General features: G+C 30.5%; 1 protein-coding gene across 1 annotated transcript in view; it reads left to right on the plus strand.

The window, feature by feature from the left end:
• The window catches only part of mmd (disintegrin and metalloproteinase domain-containing protein mind-meld), a 673,422-nt gene that overhangs the window by 465,147 nt on the left and 193,048 nt on the right, over positions 1-15,227 (plus strand). Inside the window, exon 6 of the mRNA XM_088243654.1 lies at positions 2,344-2,423. Within this exon, the coding sequence (XP_088099780.1) occupies positions 2,344-2,423 (80 nt within the window). The remainder of the gene's footprint in view (positions 1-2,343; positions 2,424-15,227) is intronic.

A 15,227-nucleotide genomic window follows, 5' to 3' on the forward strand; every position in this document is an offset into this window, starting at 1 on the left:
AATAATAATTATACTAATAAAACTAGGAGTAACGTTTTATTCCTTTGTTTTTTTTTAAATATAATTTTACCGGTGACCAGGTTTCGTTGTGACCGACATTGTGAGACTGGTGGGAGACTGAACAATTTTTTATGCTAACCCACAAGTGCAAGCAGGAATTGTAAATCGTGATTTTACGTAATTATGGGAATAAAAGAGTTTAAATTTGTTTTTTTTTTAAATATATATAATAAAAACAGTGGTAAAATACGTGTTTTTTTTTCATTTTTAAACGATCTTCCCGTTTGTCCCACGTACTTGACTTTTTATAAACCGCAGCATAATAGATACGAGCCTGAGTTGGATGTATTCTGAATGAGATTATTGCTGTATGTGGGTTTTCTATAGATATCAAATGGGGAAATATTTATTTTTTTACATTTTTAATTTAAAGGGGTCTATAAAATACTCAATACAATAAAAAAAAAATTAGCTTCTTGAAATTAATTTATAAGAAGCATAAAAAAAAATTGTAATTTAGAATTCCCGCGAAAACGGTCATTCCATTGGCCACGCCCCAAATACGTCACGATTTATGTTTATTTGTTCCTGACCATTCAAATTTGTTTCAACATTGTCACAAATCTTGACGTCATAACTATCAATGCTAAACGTGCCGCGTTTTTCTAGTGACATTTTTTTTTTCTTTTTTAAAGTTATATATGAAAACATTTCTCCACAATATCCAAATTGATTTTGAAAATACAATTAATTATTTTAAATTCATGTCATAAATTTTTATCGGTATTCGTAGTACGTATTTCCCGATTCTAATTTATAATTTTCAATGCTAATTTTTAAATCAAGAAAATTAATTACTTTTCTTGCCAGTTCCATAGTGATCTCTACATAAATTTAAATGTTTTGTATAATCATGAAATGTGTTTTTTTTTGTGTTAAACTGCAATATGTTTCAGTATTGAAGACAATATTCAAAAAGTCTTTGTTACCCTCCATTATAATGTTGAATTTACACTTCTAAATAATATCCAGAAGAGTACACATTTACAACTGTTTTATTGTGTTTGTCATTTATATAAGGTACTGTTGAAAAACAAAATTGACGTTTATAGGAGCATTGTAGACAATACTTCGTTTTCACTGCATTTTGTGATTATCAACCGTATAATATGGGACTCATTGCATTTTGTATCGATTCAATTTTAAAATAAAATCCTTTTTTCATAAAGAGGTTTTGAAATTACCATACTTTTTAAAAATATAATCAAAGCGTCAAAACATTTTACTAAATATTATTAAATATTTGTATTTAACCACATACCGACTTTTCTATGTCTACCGGTTTCGAAACGTACCCGTCTCTTCGTCAGGACACCAATTAAACCAACATGAAAAACCCACTGTAACCTAATCACTGCATGTAAGGGTTTCTTATTAAAATGCATGTCGTGTTGGTTTTATATTTTTGCGTGACAACTATGGTGAAAGTGAATAGCGGGTTTTACATGTTGTTTTAATTGAAATCCTGATGAAGAGACGGATAGGTCTCGAAACCAGTAGATAAAGCAAACTCGGTATGAGGTTATATATAAAAATTATATACCATTTAGTAAATGTTTGACCGTAAAGTAACTGCTCTAAATGTGAGTCGAGGTCCTGTAAAAATACCAAGACAAAAAGTTAAGCACTGCGAGGCGACTTGACCTTCCTTGGGAGGGTCCGATGTCTTGCAGGGCACCCGCTGGCACAGCGCGGGTTTAAACTGTGTAGCTCGGTTACAAGCTTAGTCTATACCCTGTCTGCGTAATATATAAGTGTGAAAGCACTACAATAAATGATATGAATCAAACACGTATTCAAAATAACGTCATAACATTATTTAAGATTTTTTTTTAAAAAAGGTTTCGATAGCAGGTGTAAAATATATCTAAATTTATATATATATATATATATTTAATAGTCAAATTCTTACCCAGTTCTCTCTTATACCCTTTTCAATATTAACACATGTTTTAAATTATATTTTTTACTAACGCACCAACACATACGCACCCACCCTTTCACATACACACACATGAATTCAAAAGTCGCACACATGCAACTGCATAAACGCTTTCATTGTATAAATTGTATTATTAGATTAACAGTGATTTTTTTCTCTCTAGTATTGTTACTTATTTTATATGTAGTAGCTCTAAAAATCACCAATAAAATGAAATAATTACATTTTTGTTTTAAAGGTTATCATAAGTCGTTTATGTTATAGTTAAAACAGTTATGAACAATTGTATTATTAATTGGTTTGTGGTTTTCGTGACTAATTTGTAATTTTTCTTGTTACAGACCGGAAAACACTTTCATCGAACATCGCTACTCATCAAAGCATTCAACCACAAATTTCGTCTTGATCTCGAACTTAACACGTAAGTTTTTATTTACATTTTTTTAATAATATAATCAACAAGTACGGGCATATACATATATGTACATAGAGAGAATTCAAAAAAAGTATTTGAGATTTGTAAATTTTAAATTAAATATTCCCTTAGATAACATAAATTACACGTATTTATTACACTTTAAATTTTATTTTATTAGAAGATCGTAGAAAAATAAATGACCTCCTCTTAAATGCACTGTTTGAAACAAATTATTAATGTCGTAATGAAACTTTCTTTTTCATACAATTCTTTCTCTGTTTTTGATGTGTATTATTATTATCTTATCTCTTTCTGATATTAATTTATCAAATATTTTTGTGTACCGTATATTATATTATTTTCACTTACTGTTAACTAATTTTCATTATTTGTTTTTAAGATTAATTTGTTAATAACAATTTGTTTATACGTATATATGTGTGTATATATATATTTAGAATTCTTAACAAGTTATTTACAATTTGTTTTTTAATTTTAACATTGTTCTTTTATTCATATTTTTAATCTTTTTTTTTATGCAAAGTTTCGCTTTTTATTTTGCATTGCAGTTTGCTTTTTATTGTTTCTACATGTTTATAAAATCTTTTTTTATTTCTTTTAATGTGTTGTGTATTTATAAAATTATTACTTTCTTTGTTTGTAGTTACCTGTATTTTTTTATATGAAGTATATGAAAATGTATTTATTTTTTTGTTTGAATTCTTTACAAGTTACTTACAATTTGCTTTTTAATTTAATTACTTTTATTATATCCATATAAAAAAAATTTTCTCTTTTTTACTATGTAAAGTTTCACTTTTTATTTTGCATGGCAGTATGCTTCTTATTGTTTCTAAATGTATACAAAAAAGCATTGTTTATCTTTTAAATTTTTACGCACTATGTTTGTACTTAACTGTATATTTTTTGTAAATGCCCCTTGGGCGTATTGTAAAATTAAATAAATAAAAAATAAAATATATATATATAATGAAACAAACCTCTAACTCTGAATAAGAAACAACATTAACAAGTTTTTAATTAACCGCCCGTTTCTGAGATGTAACCGGCACGGCACGAACATTCCCGCGATTTTTTTTTATAATCTTCAAGTAAACTTTTAAACATAAGAAAAATGTACATCTTATTTTTGGATTTATTAGGTATTTTTGCAATTGAATGTTTTGTTCATCAGGATCTCCGAAACTGATAAAATTTCGAGTACATTGAGACAAATAAATAAAACATTCATTTGAGAGAAAGAAATGTTGTCTAATTAGATCACTGAGTAAGACACATATAATTTAACAAGATGAAAAGAGACCTTGATTATCAAGAGATCATATTCTTACCTCGGGTTACCGCACGGCTACTGGAGGGAATTTTTTTTACAGTGTGTTGAAGGTCAAAGAAACAAGAGAGTTTGAATTGTCTGGAGTCGTAAAAAAATATCACTGTTCTAATTATAAACTGATATTAAATAGTGGTCGCTCTTTTAACAGAAATAATTATTGGTAATTCTTCATTTCGAAATGTACTCGTATAACTTGAAGTGAAGTGTAAAAATGTTACCTTAAAATATCAATGAAATAAAAACTTATAATCCAAGATTGATTATTTATCGAAAATACCTCGCAACTACTGTCAAATCGTGATATCTCATCCTTTTTATTTACTATTACCAAACGTATCTTACAATCGTGGTATGTATTCACTATTTTGTATTGAATTTATCACAGAAAATCTGTCACATGTAATTAAATGATAGAATAATAACATAATTGTTGAAAGACAATATACATGTAGGTATACAACAGGTATGGAGAACATTTTAGAAAAGGGAATATGGAAGTCTAGGCATCTACAGGGCTTATGACCTGTCATTGGCTAGTTTAAGAGGCCACTTTACACACTGTGTAACATTTACAATTTTTCTATTTTTTTATTTGTTACGGTGATTCTAAACGAAAATATGAAACTAATTATTCATAAATGGCGTTTTTATCATGTTTTATTGAAAAATGCCATTTTTACGTTCATCCTCAATGGAAATTTTACAAAACTTGGTTCGCGGAAATTTTACACGATACTGATTGTGACAAATACCATGACAATACAATTTCGGTCCTTTTCACAAAATGGTGAACAAAACAAAAAATAACTTATCTTATGGGAAAATGGGAATCCAGTTGGGGTAGAGTGGGGTTTGAACCACGGCTCTTTGATCCGTGAGTCCGAGACACTAGCCACAGGACCACAACCCGACTCGTTTGATTGAATTATTTCACCTACACACCGAACAACACCGAAAAATATTTTCCAATTTAAACTTCGTGAACCAGTCGGATTTATCAACAATATTTTAAGATTGGTCAAATGACAAGGACTTTGTTAAAAACGGGTATAACAAGGAATGGGATAAATGTCTAAACTTCCATATTCTTTTCCCTGATACGTTCTTCATCCCCGATGTAATATATGTATATCTTAATAACTCCTCAAGGGGTTGAATCCAGTCTTTGTCTACACAAATTTGCACTAACTTAAAATATTATTAAAGAAAGCCAAGATACTTTCTATCTCTTTATAAAATATATAATTCTGTAGGCAAATTTCTTATTGATAAACGACACAGCTTATTAATTAGCTCAATAATTTCTCAATAATAAATATCACCTGAGCGGCACTGAGGGTAAAAGCTAGTAATAAATCAATTTAAAAAATAATAAAAACACATATTTACTATTACTTGTGGATGATTTAAAATAACAATAAAAGTCGTTTTATACACCTCAGACAATTAATCTTCAACAATAAATATCAACACTGTTCGGTTAGTCGATTCGCGAAGATTGGAAGGCATAATTAGCCATCGGCAAGTAGTTGCTTGTAATTGAAAATAGACTTTGAGAGATGAACTGATCGAAGTGACGATTGAAGCTGTCGAAAATACACTGTTAAAGGATACCCATTTTGGAAGGAAACAATTAAGTCGAGAAATTGTAGTAGAAACGGGGACAAGAGACTATACGATTGATTGAAACATATTGAAAGATATCGATGTGAATCTGCTATCCGCGTGCAAAGGTTGCTAGTAATAATCCGCTAAGCGAACTCAACATTTATAAATAAATAATTAATTTGAAGTCAATATTTATTTTTATCCACCAGACCAGTGATTCCCAAAGTGGTCTATATCGACCCCCAAGGGTCTATGACAACCTGCAAGGAGTCTACGTCAGCGAAAATAAAGTTTGGGGGTCCAAGAAATGAAAATGGGAGTCCATGATAGTGGATCTCAACAAACATTGATATCTTATAATATAAAGACATGTACATTATTTATAAAAGTACCTATGAAGTAAAAAAAGTATTATATACGTTTATTAAATTGTGTAAGTTGAGGATGCAGGCAATATAGCGAGGAAATTTTTAATTTCCTTTCCATCATCATACCTAGTGGGTAGAGGGTTCAGCGCTGTTACCAATCTCCTAACGAAAAAGAGAAACAGACTGGACATCATTGGCCGAGGAGATTTAAGATTTCACCTGACAAAATTGACGCCAAATGTTGATAATTTATTATTAAAGCATCAGGTTCATCCTTCCCATTAAAATCATTTACTTATTGCTTAGTTTATTTTATGCTACGTTTATTTTATATAACAGATACAAAATTTTATTTTGAATAGTTTTAATTTAAATTCAAATCATAAATGTATAAAACCTATCATTTGTTTTAACTTTAAGTTTTTAACACTAAACTTCACTACTGTCAGAAATTTGTGAAAAATCAATATCAGGTCTACCAAAAACCGAAAACATGGCAAGGGGTCTACGACACAAAAAAGTTTGGGAACCTCTGATCTAGACAATGTGAAACATTGCTTTGCCTAAATTTCCTGTATTTTTTTAATGTTTATATCTTCATTTATTGAGGCGTTACGTACTGGTTTATGTGGTATCTCTTTCAAAGCGTACATCTTTCTTCTTCTTCTTCTTCTTCAGAATTCTGTCCACCACTGGACATAGGCCTCTTCCACATCCATCCATTTTTCTCGGTCGGTTGCTGCTTGCAGCCAATTTTTACCCCCTACAGCAGCTTTGTCGTCGGACCATATGTTTTGAGGTCTTCCGACGCCTTGCTTATTCTCCCAAGGTCTCCATCTTAAAATTTCAGGGGTCCACCTTGTGGAGTCTTATCTCGCAATATGTCCTGCCCATTGCCACTTACGCCCTGCTACGCGATCCATGATATCCGCTATTCTGGTTCTGTTCCTAATTTCTATGGACATGTACATATTTAATTGTTTATAGTAATAAAGTGCTTTAAATAAATAACATTTTAGAAATATTTTGAGTTTGTCCAAATTTTTGTAGACAATGGCTGAATTCATTTCCCTTGGGAGCTGTAAATATTAACATATTACAACAGATCGTATCTTACTGTGTATCGTATCTCAAGCGGCTACTACTGTGAAAGAGGAGGCAAGAAAATTAGAGCAATGACAAGGTATTAAAAGGGTTCTCTCGTTACTAGAACGAAGAGATAGTCCGTGTTGTGGAAGAGGTTGGAAGAGCTCTCTCAGACAAACAGGCGATTAAAAATATTGTAAAGAAGTGATAGAATTTAAATGTTTCTTCTATGCCTGATACTGAACCAGTGTAGTTGCATGCGATATTAGGTTAATGTTAGTCCCTTTCGGAGCACAAGAGATCATTTTTTTATTGGAGAGGAACAGCATTAAAATTACAAAATAGTAAACATATTTATAATGACATAAATGTAATTGAGTTAAATTGATGTAAAATATCACACAAATAAAAGTGTACCATACCAACAATTTGTAAAAATATAATTTATTCAACCCTTAAGGTGACACAAGCGAAATATCTTGCGCGCTGTACAATGTAACATGAACATTTGCATGTAAATATCTAGAGTTTGTTTTACCACCAGTATATTGCTTATACTACTTAAAGTGAATAAAAAGAACACCCCACTTTTAATTTGGAACAATTTCCTCTGACTAAACTTATCTCCATTGACAGTATTATTATTTCCCAAAGCATTCCAAAATATATTGAATTTGTCTGCCATTTATAATGTAAAATATTCAACAATTAAGTATATTTTAATGAAAACTAAGATAGAACAACAGAAATTAAAAGAAGATCATTTAAAGGTGCTGAAAATCAAGTTAGGTATACCTGTTTAGTTTGTTTAGTACAAATTATTTACATTGATTTTGAAAAAAGTATTTCCCGCATCAGATACTCCAAACGTTAATACGTATTCTTATTTTTTTCACTTAAAGTATTTTGCAGTAGAAAATTTTATCCATTAGATCCAAAAAACACACCTTTTTTCAAATTAGATTAAAAACTTATAAATTTATTCTGTGTCACAGTTTCCCGTGAATACTAATGCTTTATCTGATGTCTCCTCGCGTTTATCCTTCACAATTACAAATACGCTGACTCGGTAAATTTCCCAGTCGTAATTATTCATAAAGTATCAACGTTTGTTTTGAATTACCCTAGATAGAGATAGAATTTATGATAATCCTATTTCCTCACTAATTATCCTTATTCAGTGCACTACTCTATTTACAAACACCTTTGTTTCCCGTTTTGTTGGGTGATAAAGCTAAACCATTCAACATTATGAAGAAAATACACATATAAAATAATAGTACTTTTGTGCAGTATTGTATCTTAATGTCATTTGATACTTAATTCTTATTCTTATTGTTGTTTATTACATAAGAACCTACATATCAACTTATTATATCATAAAACTTCAGAACATTTTTTTTTTAAACAATTTTTTATTTGTTATAGTTTTTTAAGTACTAAAAAAATTTAAAAAATGTTTTTTTTTCTCTTAAGTATTTCAAAAGCCCTTATAAATTTGTGATAGTAAAAAAGTAATATTTTCCTATTCGTGATATTTTATAGCAGATTTACAGAACATTTACTGATTACCATACTAGAATAATTAAAGAAAAAACTAGCGGCTAACTTTTCTGGAGCTGTACCTGTATTTATTCTATTTATTTATACTTTTTAAGAAACATTTTACAATAAATATAATGATGCATCCCTTAAATGAGTTATTAACATAGTTAACATAATAAGAAAATAAAAACGTAAATAATATAATTAATCTAATTATCACCGTAAACATAATAAGCAAAATAAACTAAAATAATCATAAAGAACAAAATAAATTCATAAAAACTTGCATACAAAATGTCAGTATCAGGAAACAATTTTTTACCTATTTGGCTTGATCCACTCATCGATCCGTACGCAACCCCCCTCCACGATCCATTTCTGAATAGCTATTTTATATTTAAAGTACTTATCTACTAATTTTCCTTATGGAAATATTAACTTATTATACAACAAAACGTGTCAATTTTATACCTCTCACGTAAAGGCCTCCTTAGCGTATAAAGTTGATAAATAAATAATTTTAAAAAAATGTTAGTCTGTGTTATTTTTCTTTTAATCTTATAAAAGATGCAATACTTTTTAGATGCGTTTCTCTCCATTTCAAATTAGGTGCATAAATAAAAACAGTTAGTTTCATATCGGTCACCAGTCTCTCAGAAATAAAAAGGAACTAAAAATATACGCCCATGCCTTTCTGACATGAATGATTGCGTGTAATGCTCTGGTAAAAAGTACCCAGTCAGTACCATGCGAAGGAACTGATAAAAGGGTACTCGCAAAGGTTTGCTTTCGACCTAATAAAGCTCAGCCGAAATCAAGTAAAGGTTATCACTAGAGCCTTTACAGGGCACTGCAGGTTGAACAAACAACTTGCTAGAATAAACCTTTCCGAAAGTTCTAGATGTAGGTTCTGCAGTGCAGATGAGGAAACGCCTATACACATTTTATGTAAAAGTGATGCTTTACATCATAAAAAGAGCCTCATCCTCGGGGTACCACTGGTTAAACCTGAGGATGTAAAACAGCTCGCCCCCATCTAATAGCCCGGTACATAACGGATCTGGGCTAGGAGGGAAGATTTAGCAAAATATACACTCTCGCCTTCCACACAGTAGCCAGGCTCTTTATAGACCTGGGCTTGGAGGGCAACAACTATTCACGAAACACCCGTCACAATAGATCTTCACAGATCGTAGAGACGTCAGGAGTTTGCATAGCACTGACCTCCACCATTACAAGTAAGAATAAGAATTAGCATAGCTATTTTTTTATTTGAGGACAACGCCACATTTGTTTTATCTTAAATGAAACTGTTACATTAGATGAACATAAATTTTGTCCGTTTTCATTCAAGTTTAAAAATAAACACCAAAAGGGCAACAACAAACAAAATGGTAAAAATTATACACCATTCAAAATAAAACTAATTGTTCTACAAGATATGTGTTTATTCATACGTTACATGTATTATTTGATTTGATTACAAGCCTTAAAAATGGAATGTCAAGTAGACAGAAGTAAGCATTTTTGAATCTTCTTTCTGTACGCCTTCAATCGGGAATAAAGGAGAAAACAAATAAATATAATTTTCATATTATTGAGTAATTTCTCTTCTTGTTCTCTTTATTTGGAAAAAAATGGACTCAACTTGTGTTTACACCAATACCTAGGGTAAAAGTTTTATAATGAAACTTTTATAGCGGTTTTCGAGTAAGGCGTTCTTTTTTATAAGAAAATCGACCCAATAATTTTCCTTCATTATTTTACAACTAATTAGTCAATAATTTATTCTTCTTCTTTGTGTTCTACTTTTTTTTACATAAAATTCTTTGAGACAGATCTTTCGGCCTTTCGTAGATCTCTTTGCATTCAACACAGTGTGGGATAAAGATGGATTGGCATGGGTTAGATGGAAGTCAGGTTGATCGTGTTTTTGTATTTATTACATACCATTATTTTATTGCCTTTATTTCTCTTTGTCACATAGTTTTACGTTTTTTTTGTTTAGTTTCTTAGATATATATATTTCTTCATATAACTGTTGTAATTGGTTTTAAAAATCCATTCCCGCTATTTAACGTGAACAGAATGAGGATTTGAAAATTCTAACTTCTGTTTACTTGGCATTAGTTTTAATGGCTTATAATCAAATAAAATAATATATGTAACATAAAAGCAAACATAATATCTTCTTGAGTAGAACATTTTCTTTGCCGTTTTACTTTTAGTGTTAATTTTTAATTTGAATAAAAACCGATACAACTTATTTTAAACACCTCATTTGTAGAAATAATATCCGTGTTTTTTATACGTTAGTGTTTAAAAGGAACATTTTTAAATGAATATTTGGATTTTCATGTACAATATTCATAAAAAGAGACCGGCTTTGGTTACATAAATATTGGGCCGGTTAAATTGAACGCAGTGTGGAACAATTCATGTACATTTCTGGTTGCCATCAATCACACAGAGTTGGTTAGTTGTTGAGGATTTAATTACTTAATTTCACCGAACCTTCCACCATAAAGGCAACTGGACGCCATTGACAGGCAAATTGATTTTCTCGTTCTCTGATTTATACATTTATTCATGATATTCAACGGCTTACGGAAAATAAATTATTTTTTCCTCTCGATCAGTCATTCAAGGCCATCTATCATTCATTGGCCTATTGGGAATGAAAAATGTAGTTACAGTAATATACGCACAATCAAAACCTACTCGTATTTACAAATCGCTGCTGAGGGGGCGGCTGTAAGTTATTTTATTCAATTCAATATTTGGATTCGTAAACTGGCACAAAAATAATTAGATTTTTTTTTAAATGACCAATAGAGAAATATCACATACTACGAATACCGATAAAAATATGTGAAATGGATTTAGAAAAATAAATTGTCATTTTAAAATCAATACGGATATTGTGGAAAAATGTTTTAACATGTCACTTTTGAAATTTCATTTTCATTTTTTTTTTTTTTGCACCACAACAGGCCAGGAGGCCCAATTACAGTGGTGAATTACATTACGAACAACCAGGCTTGAGAAAAATCACATTTTTTAATTTTTGTGTTCTCACCGGGAATCGAACCCGGAACCTTCCGTGCGTGAGTCAAGCGTCTTGACCACTACACCACGGAGGCCGCCTGATTGAAATAAAATGATTGAAGAATATGCTTTCTTCAAAACTGGACATGTTTGTTCTTGACAATAATTATGACGTCAAGATTCGTGACGATGTACGATTTCAATTATCACAAAGTTTAAAATTAAACTTAACCGAATGAACCGTTTTCGCGGGAATATAATATTTCAAATTAAAAAATATTTTTTATGCGTCTCAAAAATATTTTTTTTTTTACTGGTCATTATTTCATAGACCCTTACAAATTTTAATTTGTTGAAAAAAAATTCATTCATTTCTTATTGTGGATTTTAGCATATTTAGCAAAAATGTTACCCTGTGGAAAGGACTTCAGAAAGAAAATAAAAAAATGACTAATAAATGTTAGTAAATATTTTTTTATAAACACTTGACTTTTCTGGCTTACTGAGACATGCCCGTCTCTTCATCAGAACACTGATAACAGTAATATGCAAATACAACTATACACCTTCAGATTAATTATAATTTTATTGACAATTTTTTTTTTTTTTTTTTACAGAGAAATACTTTAGTTCTTATTATTTACTCAAATATTTAAATTTTCAGACTATTTCCTAGAAGTCGTAAATAACTTGTGCTGGAAAAATGAAAATCGAATTGCGGAAGAGTAGGATTTGAACCTCGGACCTTTGGCCGGTGAGTCTTCAATACTTCCACGAAACCACAGCCCGGTTATTGCTCGGTAATTGCCCCAAGAATTTCAATATTTGGGTAAATAATCAAATGTAAAAATTAAAAAAAAAACGTAATTTTGAAGTCTAGGCATGTACAGGGCTTATGACATGTCAGCTAATTTAAGTAAAGATTTTGCACACTGTGTAGCATTCACCGTTCTGTCTATGTTTCAATATCTATATTTCTTTTCTGTTACTTAAACCAGCCAATGAACGGTATTTTTGCCCTTAAAAAAGCAATGCTTTATCAACATAAGAAATTAAGGTTTTTCCATTGTTTTAAAAATTACAAAAGTAACGTCACTACACTGTAACATATGAACTTAACCTCAGATTGTTATGCAATTTTACCACGTATTACTTTAAGGTTAGTGCTTCATAAAAATGTGGATTCGTCAACTAATAGTTGCGTCAACTACATGTCATCCCACGAACTTATTGTGCAATATAATAAATAAATATTAATATTTGTAATTCTCAAAAGTTCGGATTCGAATTGTCAGTAGGGTTGCAGTGAGTCACATCTTGCTGGAGGGTGTGATTTGAAAAAATGCCGTGAATGCCCAGTTGCATTCCACTGGAAACACTACTGACTAGTCTAACTCGTTAGCGTCTACGTCGCGAACCCTGGGCAATGAGATCACACTTATAACGCTGTGATCACAGCAGATAACGAGAGGATGAAACTGGAGTGTCTGGCGCCTTAAAACCAAAACCAACCAGCTAAGGGAAGGTAACCCTGACAGAAGGCGGCCTACGTGGTGTAGTGGTCAAGACGCTTGACTCACGCACGGAAGGTTCCGGGTTCGATTCCCGGTGAGAACAGAAAAATTAATATGTGATTTTTCTCAAGCCTGGGTGCTCTGTGATGTAATTCACCACTGTAATTAGGCCTCCTGGCCTGTTGTAGTGCAAAAAAAAAATGTAAAAGAAAAATCCAATCCAAAAAATCCATCACAAAAGCTTTTCCCAGGAATCACTATCGCGAGTACATCCAAGCAGTTGTCCTGGCTGCAGAATATAAGAGTAGCTTAGGACTGAAATGCTTTTGCTGTAGTGATCGCCAACGTCAGGGGGATTTAACAAGGCACCTCAATTAGAAAATAATTCCCAAGGGGTTTAAATCCAGTTCTTGTCTACAAAAAAATGTAAAAACTCAAAACATTGATGATAAATAAATAAATCATTTAAGTGCAAATATTTCTCAAAAAAAAAAAACTTGAAATCAGTTTTTTCGTAATATTTTTTTTTTCTGGGAGGTGCGATATTATGTTGAGCAAATGATATCGGCTTCTGTTCATTATTATTGGTGATATCTAAAATATTTTTATTTTTTTAAACTTCGCCCCGTTCATTTTATAAGTGGTATTTTTTTAAACATTTATACTTCTTACTTATACTTGTTTCATATTTCAATTTAAACGAGAGAATAATAATTATTTTCCATCGGCTCTCCAGTATTCAAATTTATTCATGATAAATATTATTTCCAGTATTTTTTTTACAAAATGTTCTCATTTACATTATTCAAGACGCGAAGTTTTAAATCAACAAGAGTCTTAAGTTAACATTTCGTTAGAAAAATAATTATTCGGGAATTGAAATAATACCTACGTATAAATGTTTCATTGAACAACTCTTGAAATGTTTTATTTTTTTATTATGTCTGTTTGCAAAAGTTCGTGTGTGGGTGGTTACCCTTTTAAGTTATTTTAAAAGACCGAAACTCTAAATCTTCAATAAGTTGGTTTACGGAATTTCCATTTAAATGTGAATAGGATTTGATTTCATTATCAAAATCCTTTACACTTTTTTATTTAATATTCTTGTTTAACACACTCCTTTTTTATCTGAATATAAAATAAACTATTTGAGGGATTATGGACTGTAGTTTTTTTTGTTAAATGAACAGGTTATTGTTTGTTTCGAATAGGAAAATATCACACACTATGAATACAGATAAAAGTATGTTGAATGGTTTTAGAAAAGTTAATTGTTTTTTCAAAATCAGTATGAATATTGCGGAATTTTTAAAAATAATTTTCAAAATATTTTTTTTTTTAAATACGCCTTCACGAAAACGAGACATGATTGATCGTGATATTTGTTAAGAATCAGTTTGTTTTTCAATGTTTGGCATTATTGCTTACTATTTGAGTGGGTCGTTATTGCCTTGTAGGTTTAACGAAGGATTTTGGCGTTATCTTTATTTATATTTTTTCTGTACGTGTGGTGTCACTAAAGTTCTACCAAACGGTTAAACCAATTTACGTGCGGTTTTTTGCATAATAATGTACTTTGCGGTGCGCATTTTTGTAGACTTTAAAATCTTCAATCTTTTCTGTATAAAAAAAGTTAGGATCATAAATGTTTTATTCATCGACATACCAGGGTTGCATTCGACGAGAATGCATATACTAAAAAATTGGGAAGATATAATTTTTTAGCGAATAAAAAATGTTTGTATTGAAATCAAAAAGCATTCGTTTTTGTGGATCTTATTCTGATTCTTTCCTTAAATTCCTTATAATTTTGACACATTTATTTGTTTTTTTCAAATTGTCGGTAATACTAAAATAATATTAACTGACATTTAATACGTTTTTAAAAATTGCAATCCTAAATAAAGTGCACCTCTGTTGTTAGAAGAGCAAATTCTGACATTTTCAAAAACAGATTTGTGTTAAAATTTAAAAAAATATTTATATCATGTTTTGGAATTCAACCATGAAAAAGTACCTAGGTACCTACTTAAACGCAAATCACACGTACAGAAGAATTATGTTTATGGCTGATGATATTGCATTTTTTTTTATTTTGCTTTTTAGATTGAAATGTCTTACTCATTGTCAAATGTTACTGAGTATATAATTTATCGAAAATTCGAATATTAAAAAAAAGGTTTGCAAACCAACTAATAGCGGGCATTTGGGCATGACAACGTCTCTCAGGTCCGCTAGTAAATTATATATTTGTTGTGTATCGGGTACTATACAGTATTTATAA

Source organism: Micrasema longulum, unplaced genomic scaffold (assembly GCF_059751315.1).
Source record: "Micrasema longulum isolate JH-2025_06_02 unplaced genomic scaffold, ASM5975131v1 h1tg000222l, whole genome shotgun sequence".
In the NCBI taxonomy this organism is placed as follows: Eukaryota; Metazoa; Arthropoda; class Insecta; order Trichoptera; family Brachycentridae; genus Micrasema; species Micrasema longulum.